Source organism: Corvus cornix, chromosome 3 (assembly GCF_000738735.6).
Source record: "Corvus cornix cornix isolate S_Up_H32 chromosome 3, ASM73873v5, whole genome shotgun sequence".
In the NCBI taxonomy this organism is placed as follows: Eukaryota; Metazoa; Chordata; class Aves; order Passeriformes; family Corvidae; genus Corvus; species Corvus cornix.
The window spans coordinates 82613485-82636384 of record NC_047056.1 but is presented as its reverse complement, the minus strand read 5'-3'; the positions used below and the strand labels follow the sequence as shown (position 1 = coordinate 82636384).

The following is a 22900-nucleotide window of genomic DNA, read 5'->3' as shown; positions in this document are numbered from 1 at the left end:
AGTTATCATGCTTATAGGGGAAAAAAAAAAAAGCCTTACAACATAAAAAGCATGTTTAAAAGCTTCTTTTCAAAAATTGATGAATTATGGTAAAGTACAAATACATGTGTATCTTGGCTTACTGTCAGGATTGCCCATCCAGTGCTAGAGTCACTAAAGCAAAGTGCTTGCTATTTATTTTCAATACTTCTGTGCATTTTCTAAAATAGGTGAACTGTCAAATCTTTTTAATCTAATGTAGCTGTATTTTTCAGCAATCCATTGTTTTCTGATTTGATTTTAATTAATGGAGGACTTTTTATTATTACTATTACTCAAAAGTTAATCTTATTACCTTAGTGTCCTATTACCTATAAAAATGTTATATATATGATGTTTATTTTCAAGACCTGCTTAGATCACTGGCCTTGCTGTATGCTTATGACATTTCTCGCAGGATGAGAACTTAATTTCTTATGTCAACAAACAACATCTATTATTTCAATTATATGGTTATTTCATGTGGTACTCTTACACTTATAAGTACACGAAGTCCTCCAAAAACAAAAACCCCAGCAAAACCCTTTCTCTAATAATGAAGTTCATAACTGAGACATTTTATTAGATTGTTTTGTTGATTTCTTTGTCCTGATAGAGACCTTCCATGGGATTGTCTGATCTATAAATTAATTTTTAAGCTAGAAATATTCTTAAGTAGCCCATTTGATTTGGAAGGACCCACACTATAATAGATACATTCCCAATCTTTATTTCAGATTCTTTTCTGAAAAAAAATACAAAACCAAAATCAAACCAACATATTTCACTGCTTTGAGTTGTGAAGAATTAATTTTTGCCATTTTAGAATAAATTTCAAAAAGAGTATACTTGAGAGAAGTCAAATTTGAAGTATATGCCTTGTAGATTGGAATAAAATGTGTTTATAAATTCCCATTATCCTAAGAAGGTTCATAGATTTATAATTTTTGTCTGTTCTCTCTAAATGAGGTAGCTTTGTAACTTATATTTTAGCTTTCTTTAATAGGGTAACAGGGATTGGAATTTGGTTTTTAAAGGTTTCTCTGTCTTTGTTATGTTATTTGCAAAGCAGTTGTTGTGATTCTTACTCCAAAATGGAAACGTCAGTGCTCTGCTGCTGACATATTTAATTTCTTACAATATGCTGTGGAAATTGTGTTACTAGATAAGAATAATATTGCTTAAGATGTCTTGGGAATTTCTCGTAATTCAGTGTGTCATAGTAAGGGCTAGTAACAGATGACCCTGCCAAGTGATACGTGGAAGAGGCACAATGTGTAGATGCCTCAGGGATAAGTATCTTCCCCTTGGGAGATAGCAAAGAGAACAAACACTTTAAATTCTATCAAAAGTATTTTCCAGGGTATGCCAAATAATTATATCTGGACAGATATTATTTTTGCAAGATTCTTACGGTTCCTTTTGAAACCTCTCTATCATGAGACTGTTTGGGACTTCTAAAGTATTGGTGGCACTATCTTGCTCAGGACTAGTCACTGCACATGCTGTAGATTCCAAGAGTTTATCTGATGGTCTCTCCTCTGGAATTTAACTTCTACGAATATTGGTAATTCCTTGACCCTTTCTGTAGTCACTTTTGTCTTGTTCTGTAAGCAGAATAGTTGAAACCTAAGGAGCTACTTGAGAGTAAAGTGATACTCAGCATGAATAAAGACACAAATAGAATTTCAGAACCCATTGAATAAAAGATGAAAATATTTTGAAAATTTGGGGTGTGAGGCTATAAATTTAAATAAGGAATTGTACATGATGTGAATATATCAGTTTGAACTTATATATATCATATATATATATGTGATATATATATCAGTTTGAACTTACTTGGCAGGTGAATAATTAACATGGTTATGAGGATTATGATTATTGGGAGGGTTGTTCAGGAAATAGGCATTTCAAATCACAACAGAAAGATCTTAAAGAGATATGCAAATTAGCTAAAAACTAAATCCTGCATCATGACAATTTGTAATTACCCTTTACATTAACACAGTAGTAGGAAAAGAGAACAAAAATATTTCTAGTAAAGACTTTCATGCATGCCTGCCTTAAATATTTTAGAGATGCATATCTGCATGTTATTTAAACACTAAACAACAATTATCTATAATCTCTTTTATCCTACTGTGATTTCTTATACTGTGGATATTGTTGGGTTTGTAAATTTTAATGATCAAAAAGAGGTGATTTATGTATTTGTAGAATATCCAGTTAAGAAGATTTCTCTGTTGTTTTGAAATAAAATGCCCACTATCCATATGTTCTTAACTGTACTCTGAAAAATGTTTGTCTCCTATTTAGCACTTGAACACAACAATAAATAACCTGGATAGGGATTTCTCAAAGGAAAACTGAAGGGTCAGGAACAGAGTTCCCTGTGAGAATTAACCTTTATTCACAAGATGAGAATGTATTGACACTTGAGGAAACAATTCAGTGATTCTTGAAATGTATTTCCATTAATCTCTGACCTAGACTGGATGAGTAGAGTAAACCAGTGTTGATTTTACTGAAAACTTATGTTTTCAGCATTCCCTTACAAACACAAAATTTACCAAATGGTGACTGTTAGTTGATAGAGTTTCCAGTTAGTCTGTTTTTTCTTGTTTTTCATTACGCTAATTTAGAAACGTTTTTCTTAAAAGATGTCAATTATCTCTCCATTTAGGAACTTATATTTATAATTATATACCCATTAGAACTGTAGTGTTAAAATGCAGAAAACCATTTCAGACAAGTCTCCCTCCTATATGCAGGCATAGTGAACACAGAAATATTTTTTTCATTTATGTGAGCATCAGTGACTACATTTAGTATGTCACTTCCTTGTTGCTTAGTCCCAGTCACCTTTCTCTTAGTTCTAGATGGAGCATCCCCTCTTACCACCAGAAAGCCAAGGCAGCAAAATGAAATGAACCAACAGCAAAAAAAAGAATTGGGGTAATTGTCCATTAAACAGCCTACCCAGGATTGTGTGTCTCTAGAACCATGTAAATCAAGCTCAGACATTTTCTAACAGGCATGCTCCTCTTCAAACATTTTCAGGTGCTTTGGGTAAGTCCCGTGTTCCTGTGGGACATCAGCTTCCACTTGCTCTGTGGCCTCCTGGACCATGAATTTTAATTTTCTTGCCCGGAATTCAGTCTGCATGTATACCTGCCTGTACTAGCCACCTGCAAGGAAGCAAGGGGGCACTGGGACTGTTTGCTGAGATGATCTGTTTGCTGGTAGTTGGCTGTGTCAAGAGAAATGTATGCTCTTTGTTTCTACTTGCTCTGGAAAATTTCTAAGAGCTTTGGCTACATTTTGTCACCTGAGGAGGCGACAGGCCATGGGGGATTTTTCCTGGAAATGGCTAGATGTCAGATTTGGTTCTTTTCTATCCTCCAGGCTCCTTAACTAAGTAGTCACAGCCCAGCAGCTGATGCTGCTGCAATTCCTACTGCCTGTGCTTCCATTGGAAGGCAAAATGAGCCAGGCTGTAGCACATTGTATATTTCAGTCTACCCTTTATGCTTCTCTGAAAAAGATGCATGTATAAGAAGAGAAATACTAGCTTTTAACACTTGATATTTCAGTGAAATTTTACTTATAATTTCTTGAAACATAGGAAAGACACTTTGCTAGCATGAAAAGCTATATACCTGCTGAATAGTAGAGGTTTGCCAAGAAATGGAGGAGGCAAAAGTTGCAAAAAAAATTTACAAGAAGCAAAGCTGTTAGAATATGATGGACTGGGGAGATCTGGGCAGAATATTTTTCCGCTAAAATAACTATCTAGAAGTGTCAATTTTATGACTTTCTAAATAGCAGAGGTATATAAACACTCATCTTCCCAGTCTGAGTAAGGTTTGTATTGGTATGTCAGTGTTTTATGTAGCATTATGTTGTGTAGAATTATTTGTTGAAACATATATTTAAACTTGGTATTGTCATGGGACTAAAAAAGCCTAAACAGATGTTAACTAAATTACAGAGATAGAAAATGAGGGAAGCTTTTTGTTACTAATCAAACATAATGGTGCTTCTAAATTAATTTTAATTGTTTTCATTTTGCCAGAAGTTTCAGCATTTAAATCTTCTGTTCTAAACCAAAAAAAGAAGTTTTCCCGAGTCATTTGTGCTGTATCCCAGAGAGCGTACAGGTGTTGCTGACACTTCTACATAAGAGCTGAGCTGCATCGAAGCAGTTGCCATGAACATGCTCTCTTTCTTTTCATCTAATTTTTATTTGCAATGATAAAGTATTGTCTCTGTTCTTTAGGTCCTTTGAGATGTAAAAGGAATAAAATTTACCTGCCCCTACCCAGAAAGTGCCATCAGCCTTCTGCATGTGAAAATTCCAGGCCCAACAGACTGCATCACTAGAAATTTGACTTGTGGCTGGTGACCTGGCTTAAGAATTGTAGAGAATTTCTTTGGTTTCTTTTCTGGTTTTATATTGCTGTTATTAAGGGCATTTGAATAAATTATATAAATGTGCATGAACCACTAAGACAATGATCCGGTTTGGCCAAATTTAGAAATATATCCTCTGAGAAGAAGGCAGGTCACCACCCCTCCCCCACCAGGTCCGGGGAAAATAAATTTTCCTCGAAGGAAAGTGAAGGAGATAAAACTATTTATTTAACAAACACACATGGGAAAAGGAAAGTAATGCTGAATAATAAAGTCTCTCGCTGTGGAGAAAAAAACCTGGGAAAGTGTCAGAGTCCTCCCTTTGGTCTCCTCAGAGCTGGGGCTTGGCCCAGGGCCAGGCCCTCTGTGCTCAGTGGAAAGTCCTCCTGATGTGCTCTGATATTGAAGCAGTCCAGTAGAAAAGGGAGAACATCCGAAATTCCAGGGAAGGGAAAAAATTCAACTCTCAGTCTCTCTCTGGAGAAAAAGAAGCTGAAACTGGCCAGAAACTGACTGGGCAGCAGCAAGCTGGGGGCTTCCTCACTCCCCTGCCACAGCTGGGAAAAAAAAATTGCTATCTCTGTGTGATCTTGAACAAGCTGCAAACTGCTTTGAAAAAGTTTTGCTCAGTTTTTCCTTCCCCCTCTCAGGCTCAGTTTAAAGGCATAGAAAGGCACAAAAATTAATTTCTGGGCATAGGGCAGCGATATGGGATACACATCATAAAGTCATCCCAAGACAGACAAGAAGACAAAAATATTCTAAGTACAATTTGGAATCTGTTTCCTAATCTATTCACCAAGACTCCAAACCCATCCAGTAAGTCAGCAATGGCTTGGAATTTGATCTGTGACCATCTGGTTTGTTGTTTAGCAAAGAGGAAGTATAATAAAGGGCCAGGGATCTGGGATACAGCAGTTTATTTTAACATACTAGTACTGGTTGTGATAGCATTGTAACAAAGACAGGTAACAGAACTTCTTCCCTGCTTTCAAATTATGTAGTAAATGTGTGTCCTATTCCAGGTGGTCACAATGTAATGTAGGAGAAGCCTGAAGAATTAATTTCAACCAAACATTTTGACACTTCTTGCACTTCTGAACTTGGTGATATAAATACAATTAATTCTGATTAGCAGATCATCAGATCCAGCCAGGAGGTCCTTGTAACCCTTGTTTCCATCTTATGTAAAGCTCAATTTTATATAAATAATATATATTTTTTAAATTACTTAACTCTAAAAAGTCTATTTGTATTGAGAAATCATAATAAGAAAATAATTTCAAAAATTAAATACTGAGGTACATGAAAAATGCTTATTACTGTTAGGAAACACATTTCCAAGTATTTGGTGAGGCAAAACTGATGAGGAGTGATCTCATAAAAAATAGCATCTGAAAATCCATATTGCATACCTGTCTGATTGTGAGAAGAGTGATTATCTTAATATTCATTGAAAAACAGAGTTAGTGTTAAAGTTGCTTAAAGTTGCTATTAATATATTCTAGAAGAGCAGCATATATGTATGAGGCTTGCTTTATAGACACACCTTCTGAACTTTCAAGATAGCTGTGTGTGTACACATACGTGCACAGCTACCCACTCACCCATATTGGTGGGCAAGATTAATAGGCCTATTGTCTGCCTTTGCACCATTAGGGAACAATCAAGGCATCCCTTTACAAATTATGTGGCACAAATTGACATTGGTAGTAATTGCATCAATCAGTGCTACAGAAGGCATCTAACAAAAGAAAGAGAGACACATTTTGTTCCGATTATTAAATGGATTGAAAAGGTTAATAATAAGCCTTGAGCCAGAAAACGTTCTAGACTGATTTCCCCCCACCTCGGTTATATAATACAATATTTCAAAGTACATTTGTCTCCAGAAAAGCAATTATCTCAAAAAAATACTTCCTCTTTTCTCTTCAATGTCAGTTCTGTGTGATTAAAGCAATTTTCTTGTAATGCAGTACTATTTGTAGAGGAAGCTAATTAGTTAACTTGTGGATTCTATTATCCATAATCAGATAGTTTACTAAGCTGCAATTAGTTGCACCTTTCAAGACCCACTGAAAGTAACACAGTTGCTTAACTGCTTGGGAGAGCCTGAGGTTACAGGAAGTTAAGTGAAGTGACATAATTTGCCTTTGTAAAACATTTTATATTGATTACTCATATAAAAGGAGTGAATTTTCAAGGCCAACACTTGAGAGTCAAACAAAGATTTCTGCTTGTAATGTTGTACATCTAATTTCCAAATTATAGGAACTAAGCATAGAAATTCTATTTATGTTACCACATAGTCATTTTTTTCTGGGCACAGTCACACTTTATCACTGTGAAGAGCTCCAGGACATGGTATATCTGAGGTTTTGGTTTGGAGTGGGATGAATTACATGCTGAAAGATCCTGAGAACTACTCAGTTGCAAAAACTCAGTCATCTAATAGCACATCTAAGGTACTCCTCCTGGCTTACAGCTGCTACCCTTGGGCATGTGAAATGGCAATAGATATCTACATTCAGGCAACTGTGTCCCACCCCCTGCTTCCCCTTGGCTGAAACAGGAACAAGGGATAACTATCTCAGCTTGTTGATGCCTGTGTTTGGTCAGATGACCCCTACACTGAAAGTCCTAGGAACAGAATTTGTAGGGCTTTAGAATCGTCTATTTCTTAGAAATTCAGTAAATCATTAATAACACTTATTTTCTCAACTTTGAAAGCTGTAATTTAGTATAATAAGCAAAGTAAGTATATTTAGCTTCCCACTATTATTTAATAGTCAAAACAATCAGTGTATAGGCATGATTGTCATAGGGCTGGGTGTTTGACATTTGAAGAAACAGACTGTTTTATTACCTCTGCTTTGGAAGGAGGTTTTCCCCAAATTAGGCAGTTTGATTTAACTGGACTTTAGAAGTATGCAAATACTTAATATTGTCTTTTTACATTTTTTGCTGTCTGTTCTGATAAGAATGTCAATACTGAATTCTTGGCAGCAGCTTCTGAATTGTACATTTTTCTTACCAGGTTCCAGAGAGAGAGAACAAGAGTATGCAAGGCTAGGTTTTGTTTTGGTATATGTTTTGGTAACGAACCTAATTTTCAAGATTTCTAGAAAACTCAGCAAAATTCTTTTGCTACATTGAGGCTTTGCAATAGGATGGCTGTGTGTCTTAATTTTGTCTCTGAGGTGGGAGGCTGCCTGAAAACCATTACCGTAGTGTGCTTCAACACAGATTTTAGGTTTAATAACTACTATCTCAGAAAATCCAAGTGAGCAATTTCTGAGCCACCATCTTCCACAGTTTTAGCTGGAGAAGGTAAAGTGCTGTCTTTTTCTTAGATTCTAGTGGAATCAAAATTAACTTACATTTTTTGTAAAAGCAATGGTTGTATAATAAATTTCACACTTTGGAAAGTCTTACAGTATGTAATTTAGACTGAATACAATGATTTGATGCTTTTTCATAGACCTGTGTTGAAGCCTGCACCCATTTCGCTTTGTACCACAGGTCTAAACAGATTTTTAGATTTGCTAGAGCTATTGGTCAATTTTTAAAAATACATAATTAATTTTCTAGCAGTTATGATTTTACCTTTCAGTTCTGATCATCTACCTACTGTAATTGCAGACTTTTTCAGAACAAAGTCATCTCATATTATTGGTAGATTTTGCTGTTAAGGAGGACACAGAATTTCATTCCAGAGAGACAACTCTCCAAGGTTTAAGTTTGTATCTTACTAGTTATTTCCTATGGAGAGAAGAGTTCTGAAAGCTTCTGTGTAAAATTCCAGTTTCTAAATACAGGACAGGTAAATTTATGTTGGATAAAGCTGTAAGACACCTAAATATTTTTAGTTTGGTCAGTGTTCTTGTTCCAGCTTATTTGACAAACAGAATATTCCACTTTAAGTGGCTCAGAACTGGCTTGAGCATTTTCTATTGAGATTGAGAATTTGGACTTTTGTTTTCTGGAGGTGTCACTTGAATAGATGAGTGTCTATATATAGGAATAAAAAATTTTTTTTGACTTGTTATTTTATTTCTCAGAAAACAGAAATCCACCAATTCTAATTATATGCCCAAAACAAACAAAGCTGTTACTGTTGTTATTTTTCTGCACATCACTATGGTGTGTCATAGCCTGTGGATAATTAGGTAAAGCAAACCTTCTCATGAAGAGGAGGTTATGTTGACTTCTCATTTGGCAGTGTGATGCAGTGTTAGTTGTTTGACTGTTACCACGAAAGGGAAAACATTTTTTAGAAGTAATCATACTGAATGTATAGATGTCCTGATTATATAAATATTACTGCAAATTTTAACAGTATCCCTTAAACTGTCATCTGAGATGTTATGCTGCAGAAATGTTTTCACACTCTACTTATGTACTGATTTTTCTTTATTCCCAGGTCCAGTCTGTGTACGACATCACCCAGTATGAGAATATTTTTCTTTTGTGCATGATTCTGGAACAACTTCTTCAAAATGAGACACAAGAAAGTAACATTTCAAGCTCAAACTATGGAGGAGAAGAAAAAATCAAATTTCTGAAGAACCTTGATCAAATTATTCTCCATCTCTCAGATGAATTCCCTTTGTTTTCTTTATATTTATGGAGAGTGAGTGTTCTTTTGAACTCAGGTCAAATGCAAATTGATTAAAACAAGCAGCCTACTTTTTAACTGTGCATTTGTTGTGGGATTGCACTGGAAAGTTTTCGAGCCAGACAGGGAAATTATCCTTATTGGAGAACATTTACGTTAAACTACTATTCTATACAGCAGTTTCAGAGATAATGCAATTATTTCCAATTTTGAATGTAGAAGAAATGTAATAATCCAGGTGCCATTTTGAATAAATGCTGTTTCTTATAATGGAAAACTGTGTGTTGGTGTTTGTGCACACAGTGAAAATGGAACAAAGAAAGTTGTTTCAAGTGCTGTTTAAAATAAACACTATGAATTTTAAAGTAGAGTCATAATATGTGCCTAGAGCTTCCAAGTTAGGAGACTAATGCCTGTCCTTTAAGAGTTGTAAGCTTCTGTATGATTTAGAGACAGTATCTGGTTGGCTGAAATAGAAACGTTTATTTTAAACTTGGTAACTTACCAGTACAAATTCTTATAGGACCGACTTTGTTACTGATAATCAAATGAGTCATTACTTGAGCAAAATAAAATCTGGTGCTCAGTTTCACAACTTTCTTCCATTCATTCTATACTGCTTGGGTTTACTTGTGTATGCACAAGTTTAGGCACAATAGGCCTAATTCACTCTGAGTTGAGTAATGATTTCAGAGATCTAATCTGAAGAAGTGTAGCTCATCTAATGGTTACTTTAAAACTTTCTGCTAAAAACTAATGAATATTGATAAAATCCCCTTTGGTACATTTCCATATTATCTGATTTTTTTTTTCTGTGTGATGGTATTATATTCATAGTAATAATTAAAGTAACATATTTTAACAGAAATTATCTTAAATAGTCTTTTAAGGGTGAGTTCAACAACACCTTAACTGAACCAGAGTCTTTGATAAATCTAAAGGGTAACTATTATGATGAATGGCATTTTTTTCTATTAGATAAACAACATTTTAGGTTCATTAGGCCTCCTAGAAGTGTATACTCACAATAAATACAAAGTATTTTGATTATTAGTCCTTGTCCTTCCACTTGAACTTGTTTCATCAGATCAATTTTTATATCAGGAAAATTCTCTGAAACACCACTATCTTGTTAATTTGAATTTTAATTTATTTCATAATAAACCTTTGCTTTATGTATATGTAAATACATTGATATTTAGAAAGCAGGTTGCTTTGATGGTGACTTGGCTCCCCAGAGAGCATTCCTTAGTTAAGACACCAGCCCGTTTTTTTTTCTGAAACTTCATATTTGATATGTCACATGGTAACGTTTGTTTAGTGCTTTCTTCTAGCTAACTTTGTTCCAACAGAAACATTTGATTTGCAAAACAAGCATTCCTGAATAGTCACATGAGAAAATCAGATAAGTTTAGCCAAGCTAAAGAAAATAAATCAATGTATAAGTTTGGTAGCCACTCAGAAACTACTGTGCCCTTTTTGTTGCTGCTTTACTTGTTTGTTTGTTGTTTGTTTGTTTAGTCTGGTGGAGGATCAGTTCTTCCTTCTCCCTCCACAGTGCTGAAAGCATGATTACAAAAACAGCAAGGAAAGGAATGAACTATTATCTAATTGATATAATAATTCTCATTTTAATTTTTTTGAAAAGAGCTTCATTCAAAAGTAGTATGTAAGTAAAAGACACAAAACTCAGAAGGATAATAGCATCTATATAATAGCAAAATGTGTGCTGTTTCAAGACTGTTGTTCAAAAGAAAAGTTTCCACCCTAGATTGAACACCATATTTGCTCATCAGTTGGCAAAAAGTATTTTTGTTGTTAGTAAGCAACTTAGGTAAAAAGGGACACATATTTTCCTCTTTGCAGATTGTAGCACTTTCTCACCAGCAAGCTCTCTAGGCCACTGGAAAAGCAATGGATGTATTTTGGGAAATATATTCATCCTTGGTAAGTTTTGAAGTAACTGCTCACTTGAGACATGATTTTTGAAATTTTTTTTTCACAGCATACAGAAAGATAAGGGTTTGTATCCAGAGATGGCACAACTACATGGCGCTTATGCTCTGACAGGGATTTGGAACAGTTGTGCAGCTTTGGAAGTGTTGAGGCAGAGTGAGAGTTCCCCTTACAATGCCATTGTAGCAATCTAGACACACACTCGCCTCTCTGCAAAAGTGCTGTTAACTGGTCACCTGGGCTCTCTTTATCTCCTTAATGCAGAATTAAATAGGGCAGTGAACCATATTAATGAACACCTCAGCTTTGGTGGGGGCAATAACCCCTGCAATCAGAATACTTACTAGATTGTTGTCTCTTGTTTCTTGGAGATTTTTCACTAAGAGGGGACTTACCTCAAGACAAAAATGCCAAAGGTAGACTTGTACATTTAGATGTCTCCATGTGGTTGGGATATCTAATCTATGAAACACTTGAAAAGTAACCCAGTGTTTTGGTCTGGGTATCTAGCTGCTGCCCCAAAGGACTGCAGATCTTCTTTAAGTCCTGTGTCACATTTTCTCTCTTCATGTAGATGCCTCTGATATCCTGGAGCATCTTTAGTGGCACTGTCACTTAAATGTGTCTGCTTAGGCAACTGAATTGTGGTGATAGCAGAAGCTTAGATATGTACCTCACCACCACAAACATGCATTTAGGTCTCTTAATCTGAAAACTAAACCCCACATTTGTGATACCTTATATGTTTTAGAGTAGGAAATTAAAATAAGTTTAAATCCCTGCTCTTCAGACAATTTCTGCTCTTATCCAATGACTGTTAGATGTAACTTGAGTAAACACCACTGTCTTTAGTTTTGAAATTAACAGGATGACTGAGACAGTCCCTGGAGAATTTACAACTAGGTTACAAGAAACCTGCCTGCATCTTGGACTTAAACTAAGTCTTCAGGTACTTACTAAGTAGGTATGACCATGTCCAAGTTTTACTTGTGTGGCCTCCAGAGAGGAATACCAAATCCAGAGAAAGTACCTGTGCTCTTTGCTGAGTGTAGACTATTGGATGTCTCAAAAGAACAATCTCAAGGTCCGATGTGCTGAGCATAACATCTCATACACTTAAATAGGAAACACTGAAAATAGTTTGGTCAGACTTGTCATTGCTGTCTGGAGTATTTTACCTGAGTTACCCTTACAGTTTTAAAATGAACAATCCAATGATATTTCTTTTTTCTTGCACATCTCTTTTTTTGTAAACACATGTACTTTAGATGTTGGCAAAATGTTAATGTTTTGCAAATGCAAATTGTTCAGCCTTATAAATACAGATATATATATAAGCGCACACACACAGTTAAATTACATATTTATATGGTTGAATTAGCAATGCTTATTTATTAGTAGCCTAATAGCAGTTTATTATTTTATAATTTGCTGTTCTGCCACATTCTTAGCTTTCTGGGTGACTGACTTTCATGCCTGTCTCTATCTGTTTTAAAAGAATTTTGTGGTAGAGTGTCTCTTTTTATGAAAATAGAAAAATTATGAGACAAAGAAAATAAATTTTTATTCTAGTGCTGCTCCATTGACTGTTCTATTCCCTAAAGTTTTGCATGCCTACTAATGACAGCAGTGGGTGGGATTTTGAAGTGAACTGTCTCAGGATGTTTTTGTAAACTTAATTTGCAATCTTTTCATAATCTGTAAGTTATTGATTTTACAAGTTATTGCTTATATATGTCAGTAACAGTGAAAATTAAGTTGTACCTTATTTTAATCCTATAATAATTTGGGTTTTTTTTCATTCAGTTATCTATGCATTAGTATCTGATACAGTTTGTAGTTTACTGTGGTGCAATGTTTAGTTGATGTTCACAGGATCATAGGAAAATTCGGGTTGGAGGGGACCTCAAGGTGTCTAGTCCAACCTCCTGCTTCAATCAACATTAGCTGTGGGATCAAATCCATGTTGGTTGAATCAATATTGTCTGTTGCTATTCAGTCAGGTATTGAAAACTCTCGAGGATGGAAACTGGATAGCTGCTCTTTTGCTTGACTGTCTTCATGGTGAAAAAAATGTTTTCTTGTATGCAGTCTGAACTTGTATACAGTTACTTCATTTATGACCAGCGTCTTAAGTCTTTTCACCACCCAGAGCCTGGATCTGTCCCCTTGATACCCTTCCCATAGGCACTGGAGGCTGCTGTTAGATCCCCTTGCAACCATCTCTTTCCCAGGCTGATCAGGCCCAGCTCCCTTAACCCCCTGGTGGCACAGATGCTGGAGCCCCAGGCATTTCTATAGCCCTGTGCTGAATACACTTCGGTTTAGTTTATCAGCATCTTTTTACTGGGGGCCCAAAATGGGCAGTAGTATAGCTGCAGATTAATGAGTGCTGATTAGAGGGAGGTGATCCCTTCCCTTAAACTGTGCTCCTGCTGACACAGCCTGGGATGCCCTTGGCCCTCATCACTGCCATGGCCACTGCAGACTCACAGTTAGCTCACTGCCCACCATGGCCCCTGAGGGCTTTGCCTGCAGAACTGTTCTCCAGCCAGGCACTCCCAACCTGTATCACTGCAAAGGAGACTTCCTTCCCAGGCTGGACACTTTGCACTGATCCTCCCTGAAGTGCCAGTCTCAGTGATCAGCTTGAGAGAGAAGTAGTTAGGAACTACAGTCAGATAAAATCAGAGGACTACATTAATATTAGCATCTTACTCTATTTCAGTTAAGTAATGAAAAGAAGGGCAAGTTTTAAAGTATTCTTAATTATTCATAATGCTAAGCACAAATACAGGAAAAGCAAAGGATGTTTGTTTTTCCCTGAGCAGCTGTCCACATAAGTATGTTTCACTTTAACTCAAAGACGTTTTATTGCTTTTTTGTTTCTATAGCTTTATACTTGTAGCTTTCCCGGATTGTGCTTTTCTGTCTCTCACACGCTAGTAAGGGTATTTTTCTGTTCTGCAGTTCTTAATTGCCTTGATTTGAGACAATTTCTGCAGCTTCAACCAGATGGTCTGCTTCACTTAGGCCTTTATTAAATCATCTCCCCCTTACATAAATTGTTTCACCCTCTTTATCTTTTAGTTTTTTCTTTTTTGCATATAAGTAAATTCACTTAGTCTGCACCTGCTTCTTTAATTGAACAAACAAAGTTAGTTTAAAGTCCTGCTTTAATTAAGCCATTCTTTCAGTATGGTTTCTTCTAAACTTGCTGATTTCAAATTCAGCTTGAATTCTTAGGTGTTATGCCCACCCTTAAAATAGTTACACTGAAGAGAGGCTCATCCTTGAGAGGAGAACTGTTTGCATATCACTTTCTTACCAGGCTTGAGTTCATGTTTGAGACAATCGCTCAAATTACACTTGAGGAAACAGTCTCTGCAAACCAGTAACATCCCCCAGTGAATAGAAATAGTTCCAAGACAAGATCTTTTGATTGGTGGTGTTTAAAAGGGCAGTCTTTTTTCTTTGCTTTTTCTCATAAATGCCAGTGATTCATGTGACTTAGGCCAATTCTGGCACCTTACAGAATTCAGCTCTTCAGTACATGCAGCTTAAAAAGCAGCACACATGCATTTGTTAACAATTTCTCTGGCACATACAGGAGAAACTGTACACTGCAGATTTTAGCAATGATGCTGGTTACTCCTCGAAGATGTCTCAGTGATTTCTTGCTTTCTTCTGTCAGCTGCTGTTTCTGGTTTTCTTCTGTCAAAGCACAGGAGGTTTTTTGCAGTTATAATTACTGACTTTAGTTATATTCTTTGCAGACTTTCTTTCCAGCTTGTGGAGACTGAAATTCGTTTCTGTCCTCCAGAGCAGTTGACTTCCTCTGACCACAGCATGACAACACCTATGGATTTCATAAGTATGCTCTCTGATGTATTCAGCTGAGTTTGTACAGTCAGAGGAATATTATGAAGTAAAATCTCTGGAGAAAACAACAGAAATTTCAACTCCTGTAAATTACTATTGTGTACTGAAAGAAGATAAAACAGATAAAACACTGAAAGCAAAGGTACTATTACAAGGGAAGCACAGAGCCTAATCTGTTTTCTTGTAACATAAGTGAGCTCTATTGCTTTAGTGAAGCATTTGCTTTATGTTTCTGCTGAATGCAAGAAAAAATTGTGTCAGCCTAATTTTTTGTTATCTTTTTGACGTAAAGAATTAACAAGAAGGTTTTACAACCAAAGAAGGCTGTGAACACACTTATATACTACACTTTTTGTTATCGGATGAAGATACCAGGTCATTTCTGACCTTCACAGCTCTTCATTCTGTCTTCCTCTGGAAAGTTGTTACTTTTGGCCATTGTGTATTCTGAGCTTTGTCTTTTGAACCAGAGATTAGGAAATAGATCTTGATCCAGAAAAAGAAAGAATGAAAGATTAATCTTGTAGCTTGCTATTTTTCTTAGTGACTGACTCCTTTAAGCTCTTTTTCTTTTGGGGGGATGGTATGGTGGAAAGAAGAGGGCGAACTGTCCTCAGGGGAAGTCTCAATATCTGTTTTCAGGACTTTTACAGGATATCAACATACCTCACCGGAACCTCAGTGGTACTCCTTATTCATGTGGTAATGAGTCCTACGAAGATCAAGGTTCTTCAGGCCTTGAAGACAACCGAGTGTTTTTCAGCTAATCTTTCAATTTATCTTAGTAGCCATCCATAAAAATTATTCTAAGGGCTGAGATAATTCCACATTAACTTTACTCTGAGGCTGTCTTGTCTTCACAATACAAGGGAAAAGAGACAGATGAGAAAAAGAAACAAAAAGATAAAAGCTGATGAGACCTCCCAGAAAGTGCAAACTCCAGGGAAATTTTCTAAAATCCTTCAGCAGTGTGTCATCCTTCTAAGGGTCAGCAGGAACATCCTTCTAAGCAGCAGGAACAAATCATGGCTTTCAGGGTCCTTGCCATTAGGCTGGAGTGAGGACAGGCAATAAGAAAAACGTTCACTCTTGCTCGTGCAGTGTCCTCAGCACTGTGCACTTCAGGGATCCACAGCATTACTGGTTTGGATCACCAGGGCAGGCACCTGGACACTTGGCAGGTAATTCACTACAGGTCTGCTTTATAAAACTAAGCATAGTCTGCTTCCTAAATAAAGAGTCAGTTGCAGATTTTCATGTGTGTTTTGTCAAAAAATATAGTAAAGGAACCCCTCATAACTAGGCAAGGTAGATTGCTACTGTCCCATTTGATATTATTTTTTTCTGTTAGGTATCACTTTTTAAGGCAAACAAGCTAACTATTTCAAAGGAGACTTTGTTTTTCTCTTTTTTATATAAAATGCTGATTTGAGTAGACAGAATTTATAAGAAACTATGTAACACTTTAAATGTTGGGTTACCACCCTTAGAATGTAATAGATTTTTGTAGGTTTTTAGTGCAGCAATTTGTTCTACTATTCAGAAAACAGATTGTACTATTTGAGCTGTCAAAAGTCTACTCATATATTAAAAGCTAATAGAAGCACAAAGGAAGCCTGTTCCACATGGATACTACTACAAATTCCTTGTTGCACTAAGGTATGGTTGCAAACACCTCTGTGTGACATTAATGTATACTCTTGAGCAGCATACTCAACTCCACTTTTTTCCTCCTAATGATTATATAAACCAAAACTGACATCCCAAACTGTAAGAAGTAAACAGACTAGAACTCTAGGATTGTGTTTGGCATTTCTAGTTTTTTGTTCCGAATGAGAAAGAAAATCTGCTTAACATTATTTATGCTGCAGAATTAAAACCATTTAAGGCAGTAAGTGAAACAAGTTAAAGAATTGTGTGTCATTCATGTATCTCACCGGAAAAAACTTTCTGTTTTTTTCCACTCATTAGTTTCTAGTAAAGTTGAAAAAGGTACTGGAGGCAGGTTGCACTCAAATCATTTCACTGCTAAGTTAATGATCCTGTTCCTCACAAAGTTCCCTTATGGCTATTTTGAAATAAACTAAGGGTTTTCATTTTTACCAAGGGAAAATGCTGATGGCTGAAAGGCTTTGTTGTGCTCTGTGACTAGACTGCACACCAATACCATATCTGCCCTTATTAACTCCTTCCTTTGTGGCTTCAGCCTTGGTTAGGCAGCCCATACAGTGAGAGCTAACTGTACCTGTTTGACAGTTAATGAGAAGGAAGAAATTCTGAGATTGTGTGATCACCTTTAAAATGAAACAATCCCAAGGTCTTCTTACCTATTTTATTCTTGCAAGATCTTTCACCTCTATTTTGGTGGCTGCAGGCACATGGACATAACTAAGGGTTAGATTCTACATTCTTTACTCAGGGTTACTTAGAGTGGGTTTTTTGTTCCTGTTCCTGGTTTATTAATTTTAGCTTCAAGAAGCACTCATGATGCAGGAATTAATAAAAAAGCAGAAGCATGAGTCCTAAGCTCCCATAGCACTCTTGTCCCAAAAAGCAGAAAAGACAAAAACCTTATAAATTACACTGATGAAGAAGCCTGTGTAGTTTTTAGAGGGTTTTTAATGTATTTCTTCTGGATGGATTATTTACAAAAACATTTTGAAGAAAAGGGCTTATCATAACCAAACGATCAAATCCACTTTCAAGCTCAGTGACTGAATTCACATCAGCAGCACTTTAAAGGAAGATGAGAAATTATAAGCGAAAAAATATCTTACTAATTTACAGACTGATAAATATCTGAACATTTTACATGTTGTCTTGGTAATGTGCTACAAAGTGTTGATAAACAGGAATACATCCATTTTATATTCCATGTCCCTGTCAGATCTTATATTCTTCACTTGCTTTCATTTAACTCTCTAGGCTCTCCCCTATGATTCAGTCTTCTAGGCAGCATTATTTGTGTTGATATCCTGAGCAGATTTGATAACTTTCTGATAACATTATTCTGCTTGGAGAGTAGTAATTCTAGCTGAGATTGTACTTGGTCTGCTTTGTATAATTGAAGTCTTCCTTGAGCACGTTGTAGCTGCTTGTACAAGAACACCGTACATTGTGCTGGGTATCTTAGACACTTAAGTCCACTACTGGACAGGTTTGTGCAGTAAGATTTAGACATGGCTTTTTTTATATTTTTTTCAGAGAAAGAAGTGGCTAAACTCTAGCCAGATCTAACCAGTCTCTGATCACACTGATATAGGTGTTTGGTTAAGATGGCTCAGTCTGGCACAAATGTGCTCTTCGTTTCAACTGAGATGGTTTTGGTGCATGAAGAAGAGCAGTTTAGTAGGCTGTCATGATCCCTGCAGTGTAGAAGTAATTTTGGGAACTGACCTTTTCAGTCAGTTCAAGAAAAAGTAGATGTGTCTGCAACCTTACCTATTCCCGGGCTCTCCTTTCTTCTTTGTGTGCTTAACTGCTTTCTCTTTCCCCCTTCCTCTTCTTCATTTTCTTCTTGTGATAGATGCCTGTCCTGTTTGCATCACTCACCCCACAGATTTATCAAAGAATTACCTTAAGCTAATATGACCTGTAGGGCTTCTCACAAAAGGCATTTGTAGTCTCCTGGTTCAAAAGGCGGCCCCTGAACGCAGTAGTAAGGACATTTGTTTGTTCTTCTTATGTGGTGTCCAGGTGAGTCACTCATCCAAGTGTGGAAAATCAGTGATCCCTGCTCAGTCTGACATTTCAGCAATAGATGATTTAACTTCTCTGTCCTGACACTCTCTAATTCACCAGAACAGACAAAGTCCTCAGGTTTCAAAGGTCATGCAGAGATTGAAATAAGTTTTCTCACAGATGTGGCTGTTGCCAGAAATTTGTGTAGGTGTGTTAGGCTTTGCCTGATAGTAGTTATCTGTGTTTACAAATCTCATTGCAGGGTTTGTGCCCTTTGCTTTAAATGTCATCCTACTCCAAAGGAAATGTCACCAGAGGTTCTCAGCTCTGGAGAGGGTGTCAGGAAAAGTCCTAGAGGAAGCAGGGGAGCAGAGCATTAGATGGGTAACAAGCCATGGGGCCTGAACTTCCAGGAAGGAGAAAAAAGAGAAGTCAGAGTAAAAGGATTCCTGAAAAGTAGAGCTAGTGCCTTTGTGTCCAAAGTAGATGGCATAGGAGAGCTAGACCACAAATGAGCAGCTGGAGACAAGATATCATCCTGGGCTGAAATCTCTAGTACATACAAGACTATTTTCTTCCTGGAGACATTAATTTTATTTTTTTTCTGTTAACTGAATTTTCTGTGTTTTATTTATTCCTCTGATTAATTTTGCCTCTTGATTTCTGCGCCACATTTGTGATTTGCAAGTTCTCTCCTTACGCCCTACAATCAGATCACTTATGACAGTATCAACCACTGTCAGTCTTATCACTGTCCCCCGCAATTACACTCCAGGATAGCTCTCTGCAGTCAGTCACCAACATTTATCATTACTTTTTGCTAATGCTGCTTTTGTCAGTTTTCAGTTTACTCAAGTAGTAGCATGTCTGAGCCATGGGCAAACTTCCAAGAGGAAATTTAAATGACAGTCTACATAAGGTTCCCAAGGTAGAGGAGAACAAGCCAGGCTTAAAGGGGGGATCATCAAAGCTAAGGGTCCTGTTATATATTCAGATTCCATCTCCAGAACCTGTTTAAATCTTTGATAGCACCACTGATCTTACCCGTTTATCAACTCCGGTGTTTATCATCCTGAAGGAAATAGTAACTGCAAGGGGGAGCAGCTGACAGTAAAGAAATTAAGACTCAGGGGAGGGTAAATCACTAAGAAAAAGAAGAGTATCTTGGTTTGACCTTCAAAAGGACAGCTTTAGTGGGAATAGAGCCTCAAAGTATACTCTGGAAAAAAGAAACTTTTATAAAAATCTGTAACAATTCAAAAAGTTACAATGAGATACCTGTTTTTCAGTAAAGGCTGTCTCCTGAAATAGCTGCTGCTGAGTTATTACAGAAGAGAGAAGCTGAAAGTGAAGATGAATTCAGTAGTGTGCAAGAAATTAAGAAGGTAAATAAACAATAAAAAATAAAAGTAATTAGTGCAAGTAATACTGACTTCTTCAGCTTTAATGTTAGGAATTATGTTAAAATTGTGATTGTTGTGAATTTATGCTAGTGTCGATTTCTGTTCACAGCACTTTCAAGATTAACCTTTACAGTGCAGATATCATCATGAAATCAGGAGAGGCAAGTTTTCATTTACGGATGTTGAGAGTAAGGTAGATACATTAGAGTTAGTAGTCTATATTTCTTGTAATGAAACTATTGTATTTTGGACTTTTATTGGAATTATCAAGCATTCAATTTCTATTTATATCTGGTTTTACAGGATTTTTTTTCAAAACCCATTAGCTTCATAAGATTAATACATGGAAGTAAAAAGATTTTGAAAATTTTATTTTAATTTCTAGAAATTGAGGCCAGCTATATCCAGTAACAACTTTCACATATTGAAGTCTTCAGATTGCCCAAAATTTTAAGGATATTCCTCCTCTAGCACAGAAACTCTGTAAGTTACAAAGACAAAAAGTGTTAACACACAAACTTGTGAATAATTTCAAAGAAAAAAGTTAAGCCCAAGATGAATCTGGAAAGTGCTGACAAAAGTTTGCTTTAGAGTTGTAATGAAATTTTGATAGTACTTGTTTTGCATGAAATATAATATCTGCAACTCTTTTCATAAAATGCATGATTTGGAGTGACACAGATTCTCTTTTTTTTTTCCTATTAGAATCTTATCTTAGAATTTCACTTTTTTATTATATATTTGGTTTATTTCTGTTTTTAAATATATATGCATATATACTTATACTTTGTATATACCTTACTTGTATTTTCTTTTATTTTAGACTTGTTTCTTTTATGTGCCGTAATTTTGTAATAAATTATGCAAAAATATTAATGGCTATTGTATGCCATAGCAACTGAAACTTCTGTGATTTGAATTGTTGCTTTTTCTTTGGTTTAAATCTTATGAGCAGCTGATGCTCAGTTCTTCTTGAAATATGTTGTAATTTTGTCTTCGGTGTCTCCAGTTTGAAACTTGAGATGTTTCTGCAGTCATTGTGTCCTAAGAGAGTGGTCTGTGGCACAGAACAGAAGAAAAGTACCTGTCTCTAAGTTTGATTTTTTTTTTGAGTGGTACTTGCTAAAGATCTGCTATCCGTAAGTCTTTGTTCCCACATATAATTTATGCTTACAAAGTTTGCAGAGTTTATTTGGATTTCTAGATTGCCTGTTACCTATTACTCTTCAGGACTGTTTCATTTTAGCATTTGTAATAATTCCAGCTTAAACCCTCTGTAGGTGAGTTTCACATCACAGTCGATTTGTCTCGTTTAGAAAATAATTATATCCATCTTAAGTACACAGCAAGATTGTTCCAGTACTTTGTGTTTGAAAAGGTTTTAGACTGCAAGTGGCTCAATAAAGTACTAATAATTAAGGATTTCATTCAGCAGATCAGATTGCATTCAGTTCAGCTCAAAGTTGTTTAGATGTGTCAACAATTAATTCTATGGAAACACACACTTTTCATTAACGAGCTGGAACCCATTAATATGCAACTCTTTCAAAACATAAGCTGCAATTATAGTAGAATGTAGTCCTCTGATGGAACAGCTACAAAGTTTGTCTCTTTCTAAAAGCTTTCCTAATCCCTCACTGATTTCTATTTCCTATTCGTTAAAATATGGCCTAATTAGTTTAGAGCTTTGTTGTAGAGAAACAGTTTTCACTTTCTAAAATGTTGATCTTTTCATATTTCTACTTTCAGCAGTATTTTCTGTCGAAAAATGATACACCTCTGCATCAAAGTTGCCACTTCATTTACTGTTATAAAATGCTGAGGTGATGAGGAGTGTGGAAATTGCTGTAATTTTGAAAGTATTTGTGTTTGCTTATTGTCTCACAGCTGCCTAAGTGTTACCTGACGATAGGGCTCATCAGCAAACAAAAACTTCATTTACTGAATTTTTTTTGTCTTTCAAATTAAAGTCCTTCCAGTACAGTAGAAAAGACAAACCTTCAACCAAGAGAGATCCCTCACCTAGACCCAATTTCAAGATTTTTGCTCTTCTCCAATCTGGTTGAATAAAGATTTTGAATCTGTTTCTATTATTTTGTCTGCCTTAGCTTAAAAATTATCTGTCTCCCTGTCTCTTACCCCTTGGGTATTCTGGCTGTGATTAAAATCTCATTTACCTGGTATTTGATTCTGATTAAAAATTCTACCTAAATTTAAGAAAACTTACTCAGCAAAATTTATTTTTTTAATTAAAACTGCCCTGAAAAATAGGTTTGTCTGGTGGACATTTTGCTACAAAAAAAGGAAAAAAAACTTTTCTTGAAAGTTCCCAGTCAGCTCTATTTAGCTGCTGAAAGGGGGAATGTTTTTCTACTATTAATCATGCACAGCACTTAAAGATAATTTGTGGAGCAATTAAAGTAGCTAGTAAGGTTTTATGGTGTGCAATTATGTTTCTTCCATAAGAACATCATTAGGAGAATACTTGTTTGCCCTTGCAAGTGAGCTTGTTAAATGTAAAGAAAAATGCAACTGGCAAGCAATAAAGGGCAGATTAAGGGACAAATAAGATGTCCACAGAGTTCTTTATTAGTGGGGATTTTTTTGTTTGCTCAGCTTTTGTTTTTCTAGCCTTCCTTGGAACAAAAAAAAGAGCTCAGAAAACTCATTTAATTCCATATAGTTGGCTGACAGTTTAAATGCAACTTCATGCATCAGTGGTAAATATACTGGATTATAGTTAAGCAAAAAAGCAGTATGTGCCAAACTTGTGAACATCACAACATAGCATTTGATCCACCTGATTTTTTTCAGAGTTTTAGTGATTTTCCAAAAGGTAGGCTTGTGATTTTTAAGACTGTAGGAAAATTCCATTTATCCAGCTGAGTTTTGAAAAATTCCAAGGATGCTCAGTTGGAAGCATGAC

The 22900-nt window shown here is 36.0% G+C and overlaps 1 protein-coding gene across 1 annotated transcript in view; it reads left to right on the top strand.

Moving 5' to 3' along the window:
* Positions 1-20665, top strand: part of MEI4 (meiotic double-stranded break formation protein 4) — a 94670-nt gene extending 74005 nt beyond the window's left edge. Inside the window, exons 8-9 of the mRNA XM_039568607.1 lie at positions 8858-9067; positions 10919-20665. Coding sequence (XP_039424541.1) covers positions 8858-9067; positions 10919-10951 — 243 coding nt within the window. The 3' untranslated portion in view covers positions 10952-20665. The remainder of the gene's footprint in view (positions 1-8857; positions 9068-10918) is intronic.
* The last annotated feature ends 2235 nt before the right edge of the window (positions 20666-22900 follow it).